This window comes from Zootoca vivipara, chromosome 13 (genome assembly GCF_965207765.1).
Source record: "Zootoca vivipara chromosome 13, rZooViv2.hap1.1, whole genome shotgun sequence".
NCBI classification, from domain to species: domain Eukaryota; kingdom Metazoa; phylum Chordata; class Lepidosauria; order Squamata; family Lacertidae; genus Zootoca; species Zootoca vivipara.
The window spans coordinates 26,436,431-26,462,243 of record NC_142596.1 but is presented as its reverse complement, the minus strand read 5'-3'; the positions used below and the strand labels follow the sequence as shown (position 1 = coordinate 26,462,243).

The 25,813-nt window shown below is 47.2% G+C and overlaps 1 protein-coding gene across 3 annotated transcripts in view; it reads right to left on the bottom strand.

Moving 5' to 3' along the window:
* Positions 1-1,512: 1,512 nt before the first annotated feature.
* Positions 1,513-25,813, bottom strand: part of GLCE (glucuronic acid epimerase) — a 57,335-nt gene continuing 33,034 nt past the window's right edge. For 2 of the 3 annotated variants that reach the window (XM_035130651.3, XM_088657342.1), the window contains exons 2-4: positions 10,608-11,209; positions 6,206-6,451; positions 3,554-5,273 (exon numbers count right to left, since the gene is read on the bottom strand). In XM_035130651.3, coding sequence (XP_034986542.3) covers positions 4,249-5,273; positions 6,206-6,451; positions 10,608-11,196 — 1,860 coding nt within the window. In that variant the 5' untranslated portion in view covers positions 11,197-11,209 and the 3' untranslated portion in view covers positions 3,554-4,248. Of the gene's footprint in view, positions 5,274-6,205; positions 6,452-10,607; positions 11,210-25,813 lie in introns of all 3 variants that reach the window. The other variant, XM_035130649.3, reaches the window with a different exon arrangement.

The following is a 25,813-nucleotide window of genomic DNA, read 5'->3' as shown; positions in this document are numbered from 1 at the left end:
CGGGAACAAAAGGCATTGGCTTCGCTCTGTGAACTGCAACACACTAGCCTCCATATTCATGACATCTCTTGTCCCCTACCTTTTTAAAATTAAAAAATAGAGAACTTGCAATACTAAACTTCGGTTTTGCCTCCTTGGAATTCCCTCGTCGCTCACAGTTGGCCTCCAGACACAGCAACTTGGACATCCACCACCACCCTATACAAATGAGGGGAGGAAATAGCCCGGGGGCCCAATGCAGATGTGGCACCTGCAAAGGAAGGAAACTGGGAGGCTGATGGGGCTCTTGTAATCCCCTTCCCTGCTCTCTTGCGAACTTCCCACCCTGATGCGTGAACACTTTTCCCTTTTGAGAGCTAACCATGGTGCAGTATGTTGGATCGGCACCAAAACTAGCACATAATCTTGAATGAGTTTGCTGATCAGCTCCAAACTCTGGTTTGAAATAAATCTTTGTATGTTCAGAAGCCGAGCTGCTCATGGCTCTGAAAAAGGAAATGAAGACCACTCTGCATTTTGAGGGGTTGGGGAGAGGTACACCTGGCCATGCTTAGATGCTCAGGAGGATTGGGTTGTATCCAACTGAGCGACAAGAGGAGACCCACTGAAAGCAGCAGGCATGATTCACTTAAGTTCATTGATTTTAAAGGGTCTACTCTTGAGTATGACATAGTTGGATACAACCCGCTTTGTCCATACTGGGCCAAAGACAATGTACTAAAATAATCAAGATCCCTATTTCTCAGGAGCCAATTCCCACTAAACACAGCCTACCTGTGATTCTGCTTCACCGACCTCTATCACACCCACCGTGAGCAGCTGGTGAAGGGGTCCGTCATGGGGAAAGCAGGCAGTTGCCAATTTGAGTGCGGACTAGAACAGCACTCGTTTCCCAAATACCAGCTTGCTCCACTTGCAGATCTCAGGCCAACGAACACAAGCCTACACAAATCTGGAAGCCCTGGGAGTGCCGCAGTGAGTCGTAAGCACAGAACCATCAACCAGCCACAAAGTATACTCATTACCTATTGCAAGAGGAAGTTATGGCCACATGGTCAAGGCACTAACGCTCCACCCAAACAGTACCCCAAAGGTGTCTGCGCTGGCTGCTCCAAATCTGGCTGGCCACAGTTTGAGTCACACTCTCACATCCAGAAGCAATTGCTAGAGAGGAAAAAGGTCCTGGAATCGACCACTTTGGTATCATCGCAACACAGACCAGCCCTTCCACAACTTGGTGCTCTCCAGAGGTTAGGGACTACAACTCCCATCAGCCCCAGCCAGCACAGTCATATGATGCTGAGGCTGTCTGTAGTCCAAAACATCTGGAGGAGACTGGTTTGGGGAGCGCAGTTCAATATGCTGGCTATCAGCACAGAAAGCAACGCTCTCAAAGAGAACTGGAATTCCAAGGCTTCTCTCTTCTGGGACTTGAATTTACTCCCTCCCCACTTAACTCCTGACTCCTCAGATGCCCCTATTTTTCTCTTGGTAGTTTGCATATGCTCCAGACCGCCCCCACTTCAGAAACACATGCAGTCGGCAACTGCTGTACCCAAACTTTTGCTCTGTAAGAACCCGGGGGCCCCTCTAGAACCACTTCTTACCAAGATCAGTGGAAGTGGAGCAGGACATATGTAGGAGCCCTCGCTCTTAAAACTGTGTTGCCAGCACCTAGGAATTCAAATGTTCTTCTAATGTACCAATAGACCAGCGTGCCCCAGGGCAAGCTTCACCAACCTGGTGCCATGCAGACGTTTTTTGGGGGGAGAGTTACAGCCCAGAACATCTGAGAGCACCACGCCCCACATCTCTCCCCAGTAAAGTGACAGTGCAGGCTTCCGTGCTTTTGTATACACTGCAAGGCGAGCAAAGAAAAATGGCCAAGCTGAAACAATGCCTGGTTTCCTTGAAATGCACAAGTGTGGGATTTGAATATCCAAGGGCAGCATTAGGAGCAGAGGGGCAAGCTGCCAATGACATGGGATTCTGGGCAAGTTCAGGCAGTCTGCCAAAGCATCTACCAGCGGCAATTGTGCCTACTGAAATGAAAAGCCACAGCAGGGTTGGTAAGGCATGGCCCCTCTGGATCCAGGGTAGCCAACGTGGTGCCCTCTGAGTATTGTTGGGACTCTGACTCCCATCATCACTGGCCATTGGGCCATGCTGGCTGGGGCTGATGGGAACTGGAGTCCAATAGTGGCTACCTCTGGTCTGGACCATCCTTGGAAGGATCCCTTCCCATTGTTTTAGACCTCCCTAATCTGCAGGTTCCCCTGCTTGGATATCTACCAACTACCAACTTCTCAGCAATTGGAAACCGGGAGTGTGGTTTGCCAAAGGCAGGGTCTACCACACAGCACAAGACATTTGCGAGAGACGTAGTTTCTAAGCCTGGGAAGGGGATTTCCAAGCCAGAATCAAGCCACCACCTCATTAGAGCTCTTCCTGAGCCTCCAAGAGCTCACCTTAATGGAAGCTCCACTGAACAAGTCTGCAAGATACAGTAGGATTGGAAAGAGAGGGCTGGTCCATGGAGAAAAAGGCATCTATTCCCATCTCTCTCAAGTGCAGCTTCCCAGCAGACTGTGCCTGTTACAATGGTGAAAAAATGCGAAACAAATATCCGTGATCCCAACGGGGGGGGAAATGACTTTTTCAAAACAAGTGCTGTTGACCATGGTGCCGGCAGAAGTGGAATGACTTATAGACAGACAAATATAAATACATTCTCATTTCACTTCCTCAAAACAAAATAAACCTTAAAAAAACAAGCCCTCCCCTCCCACCACCAGTAGCAGTTTCAAAAGCAAGTTGCTGCAGAAAAACTTACAGAGTGTTCAAACATAATGCCATTTAAAAAGGGCTATTTCCGGCCCCCCTCACCCACATGAATTGTACCTGGTTTCAACAGTACCCTAGACTAGTTTTCTTCAGCTTGGTGCCCTCCAAATGTTTTGGGGTAAAACCTCCAGCCAGCACAACCTATGCTTGGGGATGGTGGGGGGGTGGCACCCCAAGCACCAGAAGGGCAGGGCCTGAACCCCTCCGCAAGGGACAGAATGGCTTACATGGAAAGGAAACCCTGCAAAAACCAGATGTGGGGAACCTTCGGCCATCCAGATGTTGCTGAACGACAGCTTCCGTCGTCCCTGAGCCGCTGGCCATGCTTGCTGTGGCTGATGGGAGTTGTAGTTTGGCAGCACCCAGAGGGCCAAAGGATCCCCGCACCTGATGTAAATGATCAGGAGGGAAAGACCCTCCTGCTCCCACCAAAAGAGGTCTCAGCTCACCTGGAAGCAAGGAAAGGGATTGGCCAAGCTCGAAAAGGTGGCAGTAGAACCAGTTTGAGAGAAGGTGGCCACGTTTTTGTGCTGACAGCTGGTCCTGCTTGTAATGGTAGGTTGCTTACGGAACAGAGTTAGCAAAACACACATTTGAACTTGCCCACTGGGAGGTCCCTGTGCAAGGAAATGGGGGTGGCACCGAGGCATAGACATCCCCTGCACCAGCTCTCCCGAGTAGCCACGGAGTTTTCACAGAAATTCCCAGTGAATCCTCACCACTAAGTGCGGTGCTGTTGTTTTTAATCCCATTTGTACACCTTCAAAGAAACTGGACATTTGAAGTATTTCGCAATATACAGAATTTCAACACAAACAGCTCTGAAATTTCCCACCAAAGGGAAATGTATGTAGAATGAAATAAAGACGTCACCCACTCTCTGGGATAAGAGTTAAGAGAGATTTCTGGCATGGCACACTATTTTCCACTCCACCCCCAAGTGAAAATCCCATTTCTGCACCCATCCATTTAAAAAAGAGAGAGAGAGAGGCCATATTCTACTTTTTTCTGACCAATACTGGGCTATGAAAACCATTATAGCTTTCGTGATTTCCCGCCACCCCCCAGAAAACATTTTATATTATGCACAAGTACCATAACGGACCACTGTGGAAAAGTAAACAAGTTTGCTAAACTTTGTCCTTTGATCAGATGCTTGCTTCGTAATTTTACCTCCCCACTCTATAAAGGATTCATCCGCTGGAATGCAATTGTTTAAAAAAGATGAGTTTTAAGGATCACTTCTTTGAAAACAGAGTCTGTTCGAAAAAACAAAACACAAGTACGCACACACACACACGCACACACCCAGAGGGTTTGGGCACCACCTTTGCTCTGCTTCAAAGATGGCGGCTGCCAAGCACCGCAGACGGGGGGAAACTCCATTTTGGTTGTGAGCTGGGCTCAATTGTGCTTCGCCCTGCCTCCTCGCAGGTAGCTCTTCCACCTCTTGACGAAATCTTTGAACAGGGGCGTCTCGTCGATGGTGCTGAGGAGCTGGAGCTGGTTGATGTGGGTGGTGTGATAGTCCCACCGGGCCAAGTTCGGGGCTGCCCCAAGCATGAAGTGGCGGAGGTCATAGATGGTTCCTGAGCCCGTGTCGTAGAGAGGGAGCATGGCCTTGAGGGACTCCATGCCCCGCTCGTACAGGAGCTTGGCCTCCTTCCCCAGCTTCTCTCCCGCCGTCTCCTTCAAGTCGTACAGCCCAATGAGGGAATACATGAACCCGTTCAGGACGAAGGAGCTAGGCGACGTGGGGTACTCCTCGTACCAGTCGTGCTTGTTCATGAAGACGGCCTTCACGCCACGTTGCTCTGAGGAGAGCTTGTAAGGCGCCGTGGCCCGCAGAGCCGCACTGAGGAACGTGTGGTCTTTCGTCAAGAGGTAGGCCCGAACCAAGGTGGAAATGGCCTGGCCCTGCGCCATGGCAGAGTACCACCCGGGGTCCAGGGACTTGAAGCCTTCCCCCAGCTTCCGGGTCACCATGATCGGCCAACCGCCCTTCTCATCCTGGTTCCTCACCAGCCAGTCGCTAGCGGCGAAAAAGGCCGCCATGTGGGCCGTGGCAGAGATGGTGACGTTGTCGATGAAGCCGTGCCCTTTCACCACCAAGCGGACCACCCTCTTGGGCATGATCTTAGTCTGCTTGACGGCCTTCGTGTTGGAGAGGCCGACCCCCTTCCTCAGGTCAGTCACAAGGTCTCGGGTGACCGTGCTCCAGCTAGTCCTGGGCCCGATGCCATAGTAAATGTCTCTATCCTTGAAAGCTATCAGCTGGGTGTTGGAGATGTAGTGCACGCGGAACAGCTGGCTCTTCTCTGTGGTCTCCAGGACCACCGAGATGCTTCCGTTGGTGATGAACTTGAGGTCGAAGGAAATAATGAAGTCCCTCGTGTTCCCCAGCTGCAGAGAGGCGCCCTCAGAGTTTTCTGACAAGGGAATAAAAAGGGTAAGGGGTTGGTTACCGAGCAAAACTACAACACAGGGCGGATCTTTCTTTTTCCCCTGAGTATTGACAGACAGGCATCAAGAAAGCAGCTTGCCAGCCACAACGCCCGTTCTCATGCACTGCCAAGGACATTCAAATCAATAGCATGAAATTAGCATTTCATCTCGGAATCCGTTCATTATTAATTAGTAACAAATGCAAGTATGGGCATCCTGAATCAAGCCAGAGCTCTGTCCAGGTCAAGGTCCTCTTCCCCACAAAGACCAGTTAGATGTTACTGGCGAATAAGAGCCTGCTGTATCAGGCAAGTGGCCCATCGAGTCCAGCTTGGTTGCTGGGTTGGATCCTCCGCAAGTCCAGCATCCTGCTCCCACACTGGCCTCTGGGAAGCCCAAGGATTACTCCGCGGCTGATGAAGCGGGAGAGGAGCACACCTTAGAGATCTAGCCTTCCTGGATACACCACCAGGGGAGACTTTTACAGCTTTCGCCTTAGAGACCCCAGCCTAAGGCGCTGACCAAAATTACTTCGTTGCCTTTTAAAGTAATGGACTCATTAATTCTAATGGCTATTGATTAGTTGGGGGAAATACATTATGCCCCTATTAATGAGGCTGTCTTCATACAAAGCAAACCGGGGGTGGTGGGGGGTGGGGGAAAGAGAAGAAATGTTGCATATAATCATTAATTTTCTAGGTGTGGGGGAAAGAGAAGAAATGTTGCATATAATCATTAATTTTCTGGGTGGGGGGGGGATGTTTTCCCCCGCACACACCTTTCAGCATGAAAAGAAATGGGATAAAGGAGAAGTGATTGTGTGTATTTATATAAAGCCACACCCTATGTGACGGGAATGTAAGAAAAGCCCTGCAGGATCCAGCCAGACCTACCGCCTCCCTTTGAACTGACCCACCTGGGACAACAAATTCCTTGACGTTTGTGAACCTGGACTTGTCCAGCACCGTCGTGACAGAGCTGCCTTTGGGTACCGTCCAGTCCGCAGTGTGGCTGTTTTGGTCCTTCTCCTCGCCCGTCTCGTACACCTCCACGTGAGGAGGCTTCTCCGTCAGGTTCTTGCTGTAATGGCTGAGCCCATATTGGGCAATCTGGATGGGGTAGAAGTAGCCCTGCGGCCCCCACTGCGTCGAGAGCGGCACGCCTGTGACACGGGGGCAGAAGACACAGCATATGAATGTGAGGACAGCAGAAGAGCCCTGTGGGGTCAGACTAACCCTGTGGCTCCCAATGTTTTTTGGGCCACCACCCCTTCGGTGTGGGATGGAACACTGGGGCAGACAAGTCACAACAGTTCCTAGAGTGTCCACTAACAGGAACTCACCTGGAGGGACACCTGACTACAGGTCAGTTCCTGTCCCCTCCTGATATGCAGATGAGATTAGCTGGGATTTAAGCCCCTAGCCTGCAATCACTTGCTCTCTTAGCTACTTCCTCCTTCGATGAGGACACATCTTCAGAGAATCTACAGATAGGATGGTTCTCCCTCTTGGCCTGCAGCCAAGAGTGAGACCAAATGGAGCCTTACTTTAGCAAGTAGTCTCCACATGTATATATTTGTAACTTTTCTAAACAAGCCTGCCTTTCTGAGATTATGCTGTAACTCAGGATGAAACTGTAAGTAAACTCTATCTTATTTTATAAACACTGTGTTGTGTATATCTTTTAAGAGGGACAAAGGGGACTTTTGCCAGGGAGTGTAATATTGTTATAGAGGTTCTAGCGAACCTAACGCACATGCTTTGCTGCGCACAAAAGGGGAATGTCACTCTGCTGATATTGGAAGCTTGCTAACACAAGCTTGGATAGGATCTATCTAATAATATATCCTAATCCACATCCCTAACATTCCCACAATCGGCTCCATAAACTCATCCCCAGTAGGGCCAGTGATATCTGGTTTTCAACACTGTGATATATCAGCAGCTAAATACCACGGTATGCTGATCTATCACAATGTTCTGGAATGTGTCTCGGCTGCTTCTTCCTCCGTCTGCCTGCCTGCGCCTTTGGCTGTCTGCAGGCAATCTGAGCTGGGAATACATCGCGACCTGAACGCCATACCGGTTTCAGACAATTTACCAATATATCGCCCAGCTCTAATCCCCAGTGCCCCTCACCCTACTTAAATCTTAATTCAGAGCAGTGGTTTCCACGATCCACAAATATAGAACTGCACCCAAGAACTGGGCAGTTCTGTACAAACTTTCCTGGGAATAAGCCCCATTGAAGGCTACCAACTAAAAACATGTGGGATTCTGTTGATCCTGAGATTTAGTCCTGCCTCCCATTTATTTCCCCTCTTTCAAAGTGGTTCCCAATTTTCTCAGGCCACTTGGTTCCATAAACCCATCCTTTGTGCCCCCCTACCCTACTCTATAAAAAGCACTACTCAGAATAGAGGTCTGCACAACCCACAATTAATTGCACATTTATTCAAAATCCAATTAAAACCAAATAAAAAAATTCCTTCAGTAGCACCTTAAAGACCAACTAAGTTTTTATTTTGGTATGAGCTTTCGTGTGCATGCACACTTCTTCAGATACCAAAATAAAAAAATTCCTTCAGTAGCACCTTAAAGACCAACTAAGTTTTTATTTTGGTATCTGAAGAAGTGTGCATGCACACGAAAGCTCATACCAAAATAAAAACTTAGTTGGTCTTTAAGGTGCTACTGAAGGAATTTTTTTATTTTACTTCGATCCAGACCAACACGGCTACCTACCTGTAACCAATTAAAACCATTTAGTTTAATTAATTCAACAAAACTGATGAGCTGGATCCGGTGATACCAGATTTTCACATTTTGTTGACAATTACACCTCCAGCACACACACACACACACACACACACACACACCGCCACCCCCTTGCCTCTGAGTGGTCCCCTAGAGAATCCTACCACCACCACCACTCCACTAGACCAGGGGTCCCCAAACTAAGGCCCGGGGGCCGGATGCAGCCCAATCGCCTTCTATATCCGGCCCGCTGACGGTCCAGGAATCAGCATGTTTTTGCATGAGTAGAATGTGTCTTTTTCTTTAAAATGCATCTCTGGGTTATTTGTGGGGCCTGCCTGGTGTTTTTACATGAGTAGAATGTGTCCTTTTATTTAAATTGTATCTCTGGAAAAAAGGTGGGATAGAAATGCAATAAACAATAAAATATAGTCCGGTGGGAAGAATCCTGCCCAGCTTGCTTGATAAAATAGCAAGTGAGTGCCAATTAATCTGGAACCCAAAACAGCAAGACAGAACTTCCCGACAGTAAGAGCTGTTCGACAGTGGAATTTGCTGCCAAGGAGTGTGGCGGAGTCTCCTTCTTTGGAGGTCTTTAAGCGGAGGCTTGACAGCCATCTGTCAGGAATGCTTTGATGCCGTTTCCTGCTTGGCAGGGGGTTGGACTGGATGGCCCTTGTGGTCTCTTCCAACTCTATGATTCTATGATTCTAGGCCTACTCAGGAGTCAACCCCACACAATTTACCCTTCTGTTGCCATTAGTTCATCCAGCTTTGTATTGTCTACACTGACCAGCAGCAGCACTCCAGGATTTCAGGCAAGAGTCTCTCCCCAGCCCCACCTGGAGATGCTGCCAGGGCTGAACCTGGGACCTTCTGCATGCAGAGCAGGTGGTCTACTGCAGAGGAACGAAGACCTTTCCCCTCAAGGCAGATCTAGTGTCACCCACTGTCAGCTCCACCAGCTGGACCCGCTTGCAGGCTTAGGCCTAACAATGGCTTCTCCCCTTAACACAGCAGCGTCTAGCTTGGAGAGCGGTTATGTCTCAAACCGAGCGTGACAGAAAGATTACCGAAACAAAATTAAAGAAAATGCATTTCCACGTATCATCCGCACTTCATAATGCCGATAAGTGTCTGTGATAGTCACTTGATGGATGTGTTTGCCTGAAGGGCAAAAGCGCCAGGGGAACTATTTAAAGAGCGCTATGTAATATCTCAAATGCTAAAAGATGCTTTGCTTATTAATGAAGAGGGGTCTCTACGAGAGGCGCAGGCCTCGGGATCCGGGAGAGAGGCACCAGCCCTACGCCTGCTATAAAAGCTTCGCTTGCAGCTGTTAATTTAGAAAGATGACATGATTAAATTCTCCAGGTCACAGGACACCAGACAACACAATGACATTGCGGGAATGAGACAGGAGGAAACCTAAAATGAACTCTTTCACTGCCTTCCAATCTACTTGACAGGAGAGGCTCTCCGCTGAAGAAGTGATCCCACCAGACCAGGCTTGCAAGTAGTCGCCTGGGGTGAATAAGAAATCTCCTGCAGGCAACCAGGCCAGGAATTTTTAATTTTTTTATTGGAAAAGTTTGCTCTTTAGTTATTTATGGCTATATACATTAATATTGATAATAATAAAACTATATACAGTACTACTTAATTGCCAAGCTAGCTTCTAAGAGGTTCCCGGTGTAAAATCCTATCTATTAGCTATACACTTAATGAGATATAACAGGCACCCTCTATCTCTAATTTCTAGGAGGGGGGGGAAGTGAAAACTTTTTGATTCAACAAGCTTTTTAAGATCAGGTGTTCATTCTGTGTAGTTTTTAAACCTATTTTCAGCATCATTTTATGTTACTGGTAATAACCCTGGCTTAGTGATAGGAGCATCTGCTTTGCCTGCAGAAAACCCCATGTTCAGTTCTTGCTGGCATTTCCAAGTAGGGCGGAAAGAGAACCCTTAAACCCTGGAGAGCCGCTGCCAGTCAGTGTAGGCCATACTGAGCTAAGAGCACCAATGGTCTGGGCTCAGTACAAGGCAGCTTCCCAGGTCCCTAAGATATGTCTGCAAATTGCCTTGAGACATGTAAGCAAAAGGAGATTCATAATAATAAGCAGGACAGATAACAGGCTACATTGAAAAGGACCTGATGAAAGAGGATCTTAAGACATCCCCCCTAAAGGCAACAGATTTGGAAAATGATTTAAAACAATTTACTAAAGCACAAGATAGGCTTTATCGTCTAGGAATGCTATTAGGTAATAGGAAAGATAGATATTATCTGTTTTGTTTGCTTGTTTTCAGAAAAGCAACATAATCGGAACCATGTGAATTTTTTTGGCCGAGTTGAATCATGTCCTGAAATGTCAGGTTCTACTACTCACAGATATGTAGTAACTATGTAGTAACTGTGGAGTAACCGTGTAGTATCGCTCATAAGCCCCAGCCAGCAGAGCCAATCATCAAGAATGATGGAAATTGCAGTCCAACATCTATAGGGCCACAAGCTCCCCTCCCCCCCACCCTGCAAAGAAGAAGAGCAATAAAAGACCCACCTTCAACGCCACTGATGCACTTCACTCTGTCCCGGACCTCCACATTGTAGCCCTCGAAAGACATGAAGACGCCATCCGGGTGGTAAGGCGCCCTCTGCGCGTACACTTTGGAGTAGCTGTGGGAGAACTCAAATCTGTCGTACCCATCGTACTGGGCAACCTTCCCGTAGACCTCAAAGTACTTCTCCACCCAGGAGAAGGGCAGGAAGACCTCATTCCCTTCCCTCCTGCCTTTGATGGTGTGCTCATCGTTGATCAGGCAGTCGATCTCCTCGTACTTCAGCCCCAGTGCCTTGTTCCCATGGAAGCCCCCGACCACAGGGGGTGCCTTCTGCTGCTCTTGTGGGGAGGCCTCTTCGCTCTGCTGCTGCTGCTGCTTGGCCAGGCCGTTCACATCCTTGTTGCTCTCCGAAGCGGCCACTCGCTTCTCCGGTCCGTCCGCTCGGAAGGCGCTGCTAGGGCTACGCAGGAAGGGTGGGGCTGCCCTGTTGCTGGAGCATCTATTCCACAGCAGGACTGTGACCAGGGTGAACAGAACGCAGATGACGATCAAAGTCTTATAGTTGACCCGGGTCGCCAAGCAGCGCATATTCACACCATACCTGAAACAAAGAAAGAAGGGTCAGAGGTTTCATTCCGATAGGCTTGCCATGTGTCAGGAAAACTCCAGACATGTCCTGGTTTTGAGGTTCAAAAATGGCTTTGGGGGGAATTTTGTCGAACCAGCAAAATGTCAGGGAAAACCCAGGTATTTGGCAACATGATGGAAAAAGCAGCGGAAACAGCTTAAAACCTACTATTTGGGGGGTAGGTTTTCAAAAAAAAAGCTCAACAATTTTGATGTTTTCAACAAATTCTGCAAGTGTCAGGAATTTTACTTTTTGAAATATGGCAACCCTACATTCTGAGGACTTGCCAACGGGGACCTAGACACCTCCCCGATATTTGGTAAGGACAAAGGGGAGCCACAGCCAGTACATATAAGGTCACTTACTTTGAACGTTTTGAAGGAGAGGGACAACAGAGCTACAGTGTGTAACTAAAACTATGGAACTTGCTCCTCCACAGATTCACAGAATCATAGAGTTGGAAGGGACCCTGCGGACCATCTAGTCCCAACCCGAATATGCAGCTGTCCCATACGGGGATTGAACCCACAACCTTGGCGTTATGTGCACCACGCTCTAACCAAGAGAGCTATCACATAGTGTTCCTGCAGGAGACAGGGGTGACCACCCACTCGGATGGCTTTGATAAAGGAATAGGCAAATTCATGGAGGAGAAGAGGCCTATCAGCAACTGCTAACCACGATGTCCTACCCTCCACAGCCAGAGGCAGCAAAACGTCTGAATACCAGTTGCTGGAAACAACTCAAGTCCTTTTTGCAAGTTTCGCATGGGCATCTGAGTGGCCACTGTGAGAGCAGGATGCTGGACTAGATGGGCTGTTGGCCTGATCTAACAGGGCACTTATTATGCTCCTAACAGGAAATTTATTAGGGAAGCTTATCTAGGAAAGAGGCAGCTTGCTGTTACCCAACTTCCCTTGCAAAGTGAGCTGGAGTTGTACTAGGGATGCATGAGTGTGTATGTGTCCAGTTTTCTGCACAAGTAGTCCATGAAGCCTAGAACCTGACCCTAAATTCAGTATTTATTTACTGCATTTATACCCCACTTTTCCTCCAAGGAACACAAAGTGGTGTACATAGCCCCCCCCCCAATTATCATCACAACAACCCTGCGAGGTAGGTTAGCGCTAGAGTGAATGAATGGCCCACGGTCACCTAGTGAGCTCCGTGGCCGAGTAGGGATTTGAACCCTGGTCTCTCCCAGGTCTCATTACAAGACTCTAAAAAGGCTATAGCACAGCTGGCTATCGGCGGAAGAGAAATGCACAGATGTTCCATGGCAAACAAACATGGCAGGCACATCAAGGCAGAAAAGGTTCCTCAAGCACAGGGAATTTGAAAAGCACCGATACACACCGTAACTGGCTGAACCAAACGATAGCATGCCCAGAAAAGCTCCCTCTCTTTGGCAAACAAGAAGGCTGCTTGGACAGAAACGCCATTGTCCTCAATGCCATTCCCGCAATGAAAATAGTTTCTCCAGCCTTGAGTTTTCGCAGTCATCTGGGGGGGGGAGGGGGGACTTAGCTGGCTTGTGCTTTTGCCAATTCACACCAAGGATGCTGGGCAGGTCAAGAGGGACTCTTGTGCTGGTGGCCTTGAGTTGAGAAAGGAACCAGAGCCCCTCTGGACGGAGCCTTGTTTGAGCTCTGCCATGCCGACAACTAAATCTCCCCACTTGACCCATTTGGCCTGTCTCAGTGCAGGCACTAGAGACTTAAATAGGTACTTAAGGTTCAATTGGACATCATCAACTCAACACAAGCTATAAAATATGTACTTGGGACACAACTTGGCAAGCTATTTTGGAAAGGGTGACGAAGGAGGTGTTGGAAGAAAATGCACTGCTTCAGGCAAGCTGGCTATTGCATAATTTGCGCTCTCCCCCCCCCCCTCTGTGTCTGTGTGCTGCCATCCCCTTGCCTCTTACTGCCCCCTAATCCCACTGCCTGCCAGGGCCAGGGGGCAGTACCACCTACTTTGGGTTCTAACCACTACTCTACACTGTCTCAGCTAGGACACTGAAGCCAGGTTTGATACCACCTGCTACCCAAGACAGAAAGTGATGAAAGTGACCATCTACATGCTATCCTTTCCCCTCAAAGGAAGAGGAGAAGTTCGGGCTATGACATCAGTAGATATATACCTGCCCCCATTGGACAGGTAACATCTTGCCAGCCTCAAGTTGATGGGACCTTGGTTTACCCTTCATTCATTTCACAATTCCACACTTTGTTGGCTCCCACCCGGCCTTTTCACACTTAACTGTCTTAACAAGGAAAACGTCCCATATTGTTGAAGAATACAGGGTACATCTAATTCTTTAAACAACAACAAAAACCACCAATTTCACACTTATGGAAATGCCAACAAGAATAAACACATTTTCTGCAAAATTAAAAACACTCAAAAATTTGCTGCTGTCTCTCATCCCACCTCCAGAGAAGGAAAAGAAAATATAAAACACATTTTGAATTTAGTTACATGAGCTACATTATAGGAGAGAGCACTGTCAGATTTCTATATATCGTTATGTGCCTTTTACGACACATCTTGCCTTGAGTGCAATTCTCTATAACCTCGTTGCTCACATGAGAAGATAAAAAGAGAGAGACGGGAAGCAGAAAAAACTTTGACAAAGCTTCCCTAAGTTGATTCCCTCATGATTTCTCCATTAGAGTTGGCCTGTTCTCCCTCTCTCTCCCCCGCCCTGCTCTTTCTTTCCCAGGGCTTGCTTTTAAAATATTGAAGACTGCTTGAGTTGTTGTTTTTTGTTACTTATCCCACTTAGAGGCCCGGGCTTCTGGGATTTTGTTTGTTTTCCAGCATCCAGCTGTGATGACTGCTGAAGAGAGATGAGAAATGTTCTTGTTTGGAGGTGTGTGGTGTGGTGCTCAAGGGAGGAGGAGGAGGAACAGATCCTCTTTAACTATTCTGTTTGCAGGAAACAGCTACACGCAGGCAACAAACAGCCCACTGTTTCTCCACTGGCTTCGCTCCACCCCTAAATAAGTTAAGACCCTTGCAGTGTAAACACAGATGAAGAACTGAAGGAACAGGGAAAGCACTCAGAGAGACAGGCATCAGAATAGCACTTTCAGAGTCTTCTCTTTTAATGTATAATATATAAGGGCAATGGATGTCCTTCCACATTCATGTGACTGTATGCTCACATATAAAAAAAAAATTCAGACACTCAAGGAATAAGAAATATGACTTCTAGGTTTCCTGGAGGAGCCTGGAAGGGTTCTGAGCAGGTTTCCCCAACCTGGTGCCCTCCATATGTTTTGGACTATAATTCCCACCAGCCAGGCAAGGCTATCCTAATACGTTCCAGGCATTAGCAGTCTTTAATCAAGAAGAAAAAACCCAGAATGCACTGACAGCATGGTTAACTCAGTCGATAAAGCATAAGACTCTTAATCTCAGGGCTGTGGGTTTGAGACCCACGTTGGGGGAAAAGATTTCTGCATCGCAGGGGGTTGGGCTAGATGACCCTCATGGTCCCTTCCATCTCTACGGTTCTGTGGCCAGTGCATTTCCCTAGAACTCAAGATCAACTGTTTTAGACATAGAAACCGGTGGAAGCATCCAATGAAGCTGCATGTTGGAAGGTTCAAGACAGATAAAAAAGAAAGCCCATCTTCACACAGCATGTAGCTAACCTATGGAACTCACTCCCACAAGAGGCAGTGATGGCCACCAAGCTAGATGGCTTTAAAAGAGGGTTATACAAATGGCAGAGGGGGCTACTGATGGCTACATTATGCCTCCACAGTTGGAGCCATAAATGCTTTTGAATGCCAGTTGCTGGAAACCACAGGAGGAGAGAGGGCTTGCAGACTTCCCATTGAGGCACCTGGTTGGCCCCTGCGAGAACATGATGCTGGCCTAGATGGGCCATTGGCCTGATCCAGCAGGTTCTTCTTAGTTTCTTATGCAGACTGCATGACCTTTAGGACAGAATGTCTTATTCCAGTTGTGTACAGAGTAATGTGCACAGATGGTGCTATATACATGAACAACAAGAAGGAGATGAACTAGGACTCCTTCGGCAGGAAGGGTCATCACTGGGCATCTGCTCTGCATGCACAAGGTCCCAGGTTCAGCTTCCAGCATCTCAAGGTTCAGCTGGGAAATACTTCCTGTCTGAAATGCAGGACAGGTGCTGCCCTTCAGAGTAGGAGACACTAGTCAATGGACCAGCAGTCTGCAGGTACAAGGCTGCTACAACGCAGGGGCACTCGGCACAGGTAGGGAGAGGAGCCCCTGCCACACCTCCGTGTTTCACTGCTGCAGCTGGCTTTCTGCTCTCATCTAGTTCCAGATCCAACAACTCCAGGCTTATTGCCACCATCCCACCCACGCCAGTGACAATTCACCCTGCTTTTCCCCTTTCTTTTTTAAGGCTCATTCACCTGCATCCTTAATGGCAAATGAGATGGTGAACAGCTTGTACAATGTGCGGCCACTGTCAGAATTACATTAGCACTTCAAAGAAAGAGGCAATTGCTCTCCTTAGCATATATCACAGACAGAGAGCGAGCTTGCTGAATTTATAAGTTCATCACCAGGTTGTGTGTATGTCACAGCCATGCCAGAATTGTAGGCAAAGGTGTTTAGTCAGCAAAAGCTGTGCAAGGGTTTTGGGTTTTTTAATGCTGAATTTACCAGAAATTAACTTAGAAAAGGAGATGTTGGCCTTTGGGCGATGTGCCTGGTTATAGCTGAACCAGTGCCTCCATTTTCAAAATCAACTTGCAGACTCCGGGTACCGGTAGTTGCTTTTCCTGAAAGTGTGCAATGAAGACACTTGTTTGATGTCAGCAAGCAGGGAGTTCCAAGGTCTTTGCACTGCCCCAGTAACAAGATTGGTTTCTTACAAATGAGGAACCAATATTATGAGGTACCTGGAACAGTGACAGTTGCCTTTATCAGAGTGGTCAAGTGAGCCTGTCTGGGGTAAGGAGATCTCGGCTCCAAGTTAAGGGCTTTGTATACTAATAATAACACCCTGAACATGGGTTGGTAGCAAACAGGTAACTAGTTCAGATCTCTGAGCAGAGGTGTTACATGCTGACGGGGTCTCGCTTCTAACTTACAGGTGAAACTCGTAAAATTAGAATATCATTGAAAAGTGCATTTATTTCAGTAATGCATCTTATTATTTTTTATTTTTCTTTTAATTTTTACAAATGCTTTCTTTTGGAAATTCCACAGTAATAAAACAAATAGATACAATAATACAAAATAAACAAAAATAAACATCGCTATTTTGTTGTTGTCATGTCCGACTCTTCGTGACCCCATGGACCAGAGCACGTCAGGCACTCCTGTCTTCCACTGCCTCCCGCAGTTTGGTCAAACTCATGTTGGTAGCTTTGAAAACACTGTCCAACCATTTTGTCCTCTGTCGTCACCTTCTCCTTGTGCCATTAATCTTTCCCAGCATCATCAGGGTCTTTTCCAGGGAGTCTTCTCTTTTCATAAGGTGGCCAAAGTATTGGAGCCTCAGCTTCAGGATCTGTCCTTCCAGTGAGCACTCAGGGCTGATTTCCTTAAGAATGGATAGGTTTGATCTTCTTGCAGTCCATGAGACTCTCAAGAGTCTCCTCTAGCACCATAATTCAAAAACATCAATCCTTCGGCAATCAACCTTCTTTATGGTCCAGCTCTCACTGGACATCGCTATTACATTTCATTAATTACATTCCATTTATAATTGACCCGCCTAACAACAAATAATTACAACAAATAAAGGCTTGACATTTCTTGCTTTGCATGTCATGCATCTATCTCATATATTGGTTTCACCTTTTAAGTTGTGTTACTGAAATAAATGCACTTTTTGACGATATTCTAATTTTCCGAGTTTCACCTGTAGATCAGTTAATTTCAATAGACTTACTGTGAGTAGAATGAATGTTAGATGCACTCCGCCTTGTAAAACTCTTCTGCTCCCCTACAGATCACAGTGGGCTATACAGATTGGGCAAAAAGATTCCACTCCCCTCATCACCTATCAGTGATCCACTGGAGGCAATTCAGGTGATGCAAAACACCAGAGCAGCTTCTCAAGACTAAAAATAAAGGGAGACATTAAAACATGTTTCCAAAATGAACAGCCAAAAGAGTCTACGTTTCTGCAGGCACCTCACCACAATGTTCTTTTGGATGCAGGGAGGGGGAAAAACCAGCCTTTAAACATAAAGATCAGGGATTTCTGCTACACCTAGATAAGGCCCTTGTTTACTCTCCAGAATCTGGGCCAGTCTAATCTGGCTTGGAAATGAACACAGAGGCCACCAAGCCGGGGGCTTGGCAAAGGAGAGATACATGCAGAAGCAGTGTTTTTATAAGCCCCAGGAACAGGAGATTGGCACTTGGAGGGTCTGTCCAAAGCAGCGTTTCCTTCCTCATCTTCCCACTATCTGCACTGCTCTCAGCAAGCCTGAGTATTAAGGGATTCGCCAAGCAACTCGCACATGCATGGATGATTTAAACAAAAAACGAGTACAGTGGTACCTCGAGTTAAAAACTTAATTCGTTCTGGAGGTCCGTTCTTAACCTGAAACAGTTCTTAACCTGAGGTACCACTTTAGCTAATGGGGCCTCCTGCTGCCACTGTGCCACCGCCGCGAAATTTCTGTTCTCATGCTGAAGTGAAGTTCTTAACCTGAGGTACTATTTCTGGGTTAGTGGAGTCTGTAACCTGAAGCGTCTGTAACCCGAGGTACCACTGTACAGAAAGGGACTCATTTTACACCAGCACCTAGAAATGCTCCCAAGTTATTTGCAACTGGATTTTGGAAGCACCACAATGCAGGGCTCCTACCATCAGCTCTGCAGAAAGCCCAGCTCCATCAGGCATTTCCCACCCCTGAACTGTGCCAGCTGGTCATTTCAAGAATTGGCATCTGAGTTTGCAATTTCCCTCTTCCCTCCCTGTGCTTTTCCTGTGTGTGTGTGTGTGTGTGTGTGTGTGTGTGTGTGTGTGTGTGTGTGTGTCTCCCCATAAAGAGCCAATGCAGCATCATGATTAGAGGGCTGCACCAGGACTTGGGGAGATCAGGGTTCTAATCCCCACTTGGCTACGAAGCTCATCATGTGATCGATCTCGGGTTGGTCACTGCTATCTCAACCTACCTCACAGGGTTGTTGTGGGGATTAAATGAGAAGTGGGGGGACCTTGTACACCACCCTTGAGCTCCTTGGAGGAAATGGTGGGATATAAACACAATAAAGAAATGCTAGCTCAGTAGAACTGTCTACACCAGGGGTGGTAGTGCCCAAGTACTACACTTGGGCAAAAAATAAATAAAAGGCACAAATACAGGATGGGTGACACCTGGCTTGACATGTGAAAAGGATCTAGGAGTCTTGGTAGACCACAAACTTGACATGAGTCAACAGTGTGATGCAGCAGCTAAAAAAGCCAATGCAATTCTGGGCTGCATCAATAGGAGTATAGCATCTCGATCAAGGGAAGTAATAGTACCACTGTATTCCGCTCTGGTCAGACCTCACCTGGAATACTGTGACCAGTTCTGGGCACCACAGTTCAAGAAGGATACTGACAAGCTGGAACGTATCCAGGGGAGGGCAACCAAAATGGTCAAAGGCCTGGAAATGATGCCTTATGAGGAACGGCTTAGGGAGCTGGGTATGTTTAGCCTGGAGAAGAGAAGGTTAAGGGGTGATATGATAGCCATGTTCAAATATATTAAAGGATGCCATATAGAGGAGGGAGAAAGGTTGTTTTCTGCTGCTCCAGAGAAGCGGACACGGAACAATGGATTCAAACTACAAGAAAGAAGATTCCACCTAAACATTAGGAAGAACTTCCTGACAGTAAGAGCTGTTCGACAGTGGAATTTGCTGCCAAGGAGTGTGGTGGAGTCTCCTTCTTTGGAGGTCTTTAAGCAGAGGCTTGACAGCCATCTGTCAGGAATGCTTTGATGGTGTTTCCTGCTTGGCAGGGGGTTGGACTGGATGGCCCTTGTGGTCTCTTCCAACTCTATGATTCTATGGGAAATCTTTGACTTCCCGGGGGTTGCTGTATTACAAAACCCATCATCCCTGGCCACATTTGGTGTGGCTGATAGGAATTGTAATTCAGCATCAGGCAGGCCAAACATTCCCCACCCTGGTTCACACTAACTGGAAGCAGTGCCCCGGGGCAAGGACCAACCCACCCTTGAGACAAGGTGAGACCAATGCCCCCAGCAGCAGATTTTTCTGTCCCCTTTTCCTGAGGTAGCTCTTCCCTGCCTCCTTCTTCCCTGGTAGGGAGGGGGGCACTATTTTGGGGTCCTGCTCAGGTACCAAAGTGTCTTGGGGCAGCTTGGCCCAGAGCTTGAGAAAGGAGGCAAGATTATGTAATGATTTCGCATGAACTCCCGCGGCATTAAAATATCCAAATAGTGTTCAGCTGTTTCTCTCTGCAAAGGAAAAAACGCTGATTTGAATGCAAATGCCTAATTAATGGCTTATTTACAATTAATCTGCCTTTTAATCTTTATGCAGCTAGCATTTTAAATGCATCTTGACTTGATAAAGACCCAGAGCAGAATTTTAAACAATGCACTGATTTTCTTTGTGCAGTGGAGGAAGAAAAAAAGTTATAATACCATACAAATACAAATGAACAGTGTTACGATAATTGAATCTACGTAGAGGCTTTCTGTGCTGCCTGACTCTTTAGAACAGATTTACTATTTAATTACGGCTGTTAGCCATATTCCATCTGTGTAGCATTTGAAAGAAACACCCATAAGTTGTTTAGCAGAATGACAGAGTGCCCAGGAATGGTTCTGCGATTTTGTGATGGCAATCCAACGCAGTCGTTAGCAAGAGGTCCCTTCGAGCACCTAATTTAAAAGTGAAACATCAGCAGATCTCTACCAAATATTGAATTTCCCCCCTTAATAGAAATCATTGTGAATTTCAATACTGAGTCCCTACATCACAAGTTATCAACAAGCAGCAGGCGAGTGTGGGCTTCATTTTTTATTTTTTCCCAAGTACCCAGACTTTGTTGCTGGTGACCTAGCCATACACGCAGCTTCCTAAAGTCAGATGCCGATTTGTCAGAAAAATCTTGGCTTTCTCTAAACCCTTCTGCTAAATACTGTACTAGAAAACCCAAGAGCAACTCAAGCTGATCTTGATCAGTCCCTGGTGATTCTGTTCACCCTCCTCTCCTTCTGAATAATCTGGTCTCTTTTTGCAAGCTTGGAGGGGGCGGACTGATGGGCACAGAAGGGGCTGCAGGAAGAGAAATGTGACCCGGGCTGGTGTGCCTGGCACTCAGTGTGGAAGGACTAACCTCAGAAAACTGAACTGAATCATGCCACTTTCCCAACCCGGTGCCCTCCAGATGTTTTGAACTGCAACTCTCATCAGCCCCCCCGCCCCAGCCAGCACACTCCGTTGATGCTGGCGCTGCTAGGAGTTGTAGTCCTAAACATCTGGGCGGCAGAAGGTTGGCAAACGAGACCATAGATCTAAGACTGAACTGAGACTGCTTTGCCAGAAATAAAGAGTACAGTACGATCGCCTCTAACATGCATTTAACTCGTGTACTTTCAACCATATGTGGTGGAAGACTGGCTGAAATTCTGCAAGTTAAATGCAAGCAAGGCAGAAAGCTTAAAAGCTATTTTTGTGCCAGGGCTACCCAGTGCACGAAAAGTTGGTCACGACTAAACAACAACAACAACACCCAGTGCACACAAAAAAAGAGCTTTTAAACTCTCTGCCTTGCTGGGGGGGGGGGGGCAAGGCCCACTCAGTGGCTGGCTCCGGAAGGCGAGGGATGCTTGCCCAGGGGTGGTTTGATTACACAAATTTTTACATATATGCAAAACCCTGGGAATGGAGCCCCTGCATAAGATGCAAAACTGCCCAACCTTGTTCCACAGTGAAAAATTCCCTCCTCCCAGGTAGACCCATTTTGCTCCTTTGGCAAACCTCCACCTGCTCTGTCAAAGCACTCTGCCGAATGCCCATTTCAAGCCCATTCATTCATTCATTCACACACACACACACACACACACGCAGAGCCAGCATGGGACACATTAACACTGCACTAAGATTGCATTGCAACAGACATTAGGCCCGAGGTGTATAAATTCAGGGCCAGTGAAATGTTGCCAACTCCTGTCTGAGGCTTCTTAAAAAAATTTTTTAAAAAAATCTGCAATGCTATTGAAATGCTCTTTTCCCAGAGTCTGGATCTCAAGTGGTGGTTTGAGCTATTGCTAAAACTGAACGTGAACAATTCTAAACCACCACAGCTAGAATCCAGCCACCTTGAGAAACACAAAGTGCAAAACGGGGGTGCCCAACAGCTACCCCAGCTCAAAAAACTGGACCTCTGTGCAGACAGAGGCACAATGTATTCAGACAAATGGGAGACTCCTTTATTAGAACTCAGTAGCTGCCTATCTAACATGCTGTGAGATTTATTTATTTATGTTGCGAGTTTTTCTTATTTTGTTTTATAACGTATAGAAAACAGAAGAGGACAGGGATAACAACAGGTGAAAATTAAAAGGTGAAAAACAAAACTGTAAGCACACGGAATGAGTACAGTTGCACATGGGTTAAAAGAATAAAGTTCAAGTAAAGCGTATCAGTGTTATCTGGCTAGCAAATATGGTTCCAGATTTTCCAGGGCCGTCTTGAAAATGATGGCTCCATTGTATATGTCATTAAAAAAAAAGACAAATCATATAAAAAGTGGCTGGAGGTTCTAATCCTTGTCAAAATGGCAGATTACAGTATGTACAATTTTCTCCTTGTTTTGGGATTCTGAACCATGTTGGTTCCTGTACTGGGGGGTGGGGGAAATGGGAGTGAGCGGAAATGGCTGTCGTAATTATGAGCCCATTTAGTGTGGAGCCTAATAAATCTACTTGCTCTCCAGATGGATTAGACTATTAAGCCCCCCACCCCCTTTTGCTAATGGCACAAACAAGAACGCCAAACTCTGCCAGCTGCTTGCAAATGCATTACAAGGCCCCCTTGAAGCCGGCAAAGCACCACATTGTTGCTTCGGAGATTGATGAAGGAAGTCTCTGCAACAGAATGAAAGACCTTAGCGCTGTTTCGTCAGCTTCGCTGCACCCCTATTTATAGACCAGGCGCAAGTCCCCAAACAGCCGCCTTGGTAAACCTCATTAACTGCCCTCCAAGGGGTGCAAAGCTGCACCTATTATTCCTATTTATAAAGCTGTGCTTTCTTCAACGTATACCATACCACCTGCCTTTCAAGGTGGAACCTAAGGGGGCGTCGTCATGACATCACGTGACTGAGGAGTGGGGTGTTCCATTTGCCTGCCAAAATGGCCCATTGAGGGAGCTCAGATTCAAGCCCCCCAACCCGTAGGGCAGCTGGGGTAACAGGAATAGTAAATCAAAGCATTTCGAGGGCATTACACATTGGTGTATGTTCCTCTTCAGCAAGGGGCAAGGCTGGCTTCATTCCAGGTTTATCTAAACAACAGCTGATGGGAAGAAATTCCTTTCGCCACACCTCAGAAAAAGGATATTGTCGAGTTGGAAAAGGCTCAGGAAAGGGCAGCCAACACGACCAAGGGGGTGGAGCAACTTCCCTGTGAAGAAAGGTTGCAGCGTTGGGGAGTTTTTGCATGAGAGAAAAGGGCAAGAGGCAACATGCAAGAAATCTATTAAAAATATGCACTGCACAGAGAAAGTGGATAAAGAAAAGTTATTCTCCTCTCTTAACGCTGGAACTCGTGGATATCCAATGAAGCTGAATGTTTGAAGATTCAGGACAGATAATAAAAAAGAGAAAACCCTTCACGTGCACGAATCCTGCTTGTGGGCTTCCCATTGGGACATCTGGTGGGCCAGTATGAGAACAGGATGCTGGACTAGATGGGATACTGACCTGACCCAGCAGGGCTCTCCTTACATTCTGATTAAGTTCACCCCATGCTCTAAACACCTCCATGGGGATCTAGTCACCTGCAAACAATAAGGCCACTACATTCTCTGTGCAGCAGCTGCCAAAGCGCCAAGAATTACTCAAGGAGCAACAGCCAGCCGCTACGATGGGTGGGGGTGGGGGAATAGCATTGTGGCCTCAGGTAACCTCAACGCATCATGGGCTTGCTTGGGATGGGCACACACACCCTGCAATGACAGCTGTCACTTAAACAGAAAGGAAGGGGAATGAATACGTTACTGGAGGTTCCAGCCTGCCTCCAGGAATATTACACAGGTGGCATTTATCGAATGTGTGGGAGTTACTTAAGCAGCTCAATATCTTAACCTTGAAGTTGCCTGGAAATCTCTGGAAACAAAAGGCTTGTTTACAGGCTGCTCAAAAGATGCTCAGCTGTGATACTGCAGCACGTCCTGCTGCATTTGAGGTGGGGGGGGGGGGGGAGAGGGAGAGACAACATCAAAAGCAATCAATAACCAGCCCCGTGTCTGAGGTTACAGAAGCCTCCTAAGAATGAGTACCGTAAACTACAGGGTGGAGTCACCTCCATTGTGGCAATTTCCATTGCCCATTGGAGAGAGATGGGGAGACAAACTCCTTGAAGAGCAGCTGGTCCAGCGTTAAGGGCCCCTCTGAAGTCCGCTGAAAAATGACATTCAGATGAAGCTGCCTTCTACTGAATCTCTGTTCACCTAGCTCAGTACTGTGTACACTGAGTGGCGGCCACTCTCAGGGTTTAAGAAAAGGGACTTTGGCAGGTCTACCTGGAGATGCTGCGGAGCAAGCTTCAGACCTTTCATATGCAAATCCCTCCTGTGTCAGAACAGCATCGGCTCTCTCCCAGGGTCTTGAGCAAAGTCTTCCCCTGCTAGCAATGTAGACATTTTAGCCTGGAACATTCTCTGTACAAATCCTGTACTGTACTCTGCCACCAAGGCACAGTACCTCCTCACCCACGGCTGTGCAAGCGTGAGAGTCACTGTGTTGTAGCGATTAGAGGACTGGACTAAGACCTGGGACAGACCAGGGTTCAAATCCCCCCTCAGCTCCAAAGCTCACTGGGTGACCCTGGGTCATTCATTACCTCTCATTCGACAGACCTCACAGGGTTGTCTTAGGGATTAAATGAGGAGGGGGAGAACCATGCACATAGCCTTGAGCTCCTTGGAGACAGTGGTGGGATATCAATGCATTAAGTAATAAAATAATAAAGTGGAGATTAAGAAGGGCAGGATCCCACAGAAGTAGTTCTGTTAACACAAAGGAATGCCCCGTTCTCTCTTGCTGCACAACCTCAAAATCTGTTCTAGGTTGTCCCACCAACAAATCTGAGGAGGGGCACACAGGGAGAGGAGAGGCAGCAACATAAACAGAAATGTTTGTGCTAACAGAGGTACAGTCAGACTTTGGTTCTTGAATGCCGAAAACCCGGAGGTAAGTGTTCTGGTTTTTGAACGTTTTTCGGAAGTCGAACGTCCGACGCAGCTTCTGCTTGAATGCAGGAAGCTCCTGCAGCCAATCAGAAGCCGCACCTTGGTTTTTGAATGTTTTGGAAGTTGAACGGACCTCCGGAATGGTTTACATTTGAGAACCAAGGTACGGCTGTACTTTGTTGGATACTCCCTGTAATCATCTGTGTGCTATACCAATAAAATCACAATCAGATCCCTTTCCCACCACCAGCAGCCTGTGAGTGGCCCAGGAGACAAAGCACAGAATCATAGGATTGTTGAGTAGAAGGGACCAGAAAGGTCAATCTAGTCCAGCCATAGGCAACCTTGGCTCTCCAGACGTTTTGGAACTACAACTCCCATGATCCCTAGCTAACAGGGCCAGTAGTCAGGGATCATGGGAGTTGTAGTTCCAAAACATCTGAAAAGCCAAGGTTGCCTATGCATGATCTAGTCCAACCCCCTGCAATGCAGGAATCACAACTAAAAAAGCCCTGATAGATGACCAGCCGATCTCTGTTTAAAAGCCTCCAACCGGTGAGCCTTCTCTGCACACATTCCCGCTTGTCAATATCCTTCTTAAACTGTGGCACGCAAAACTGGACACGGCATTCCAGATGCGGTCCGATCAAGGTAGAATAAAGTGAAACTATTACTTCCCTTGATCTGGACACTAGACTGCTATTGATGCAGCCAAGGACTGCTTGCATGTAGTCGGTGAAGGGGGCGGGGGAGAGAAGGAAGCAAGGCAGCACCTTTCAGGTCCATTCACAACACCTGCACATTTGGTACAATTTCAGAAAATAGGGAGGAACTACACACAAGCAGCTATACATATACACTTTCTGACATTGCACTGATAGGGGCAATCTTGTGTCCCACCCCATACGGGTTGGAGGGAAGGAGTGGTCATTTGAACAAGGCTTGCCTCCCAACTGCATCCTCCTGCCACCCAGAAGGATGGGGATAATATTGGGCTACATTACAGGGCTGTAGGAGAAGCATTCATAATATCCTCTCCAAAATACTTTAAGCGGGTGAGCTAAAACCACCCGGTCAATTTGTTATTATGGTCTGGTTAATTTTCAAATCTGATGTTTTAAAACCTTTTAGGCACTGTTACCCGCCGTGAGGATTTTGGAGAAGGAAGGG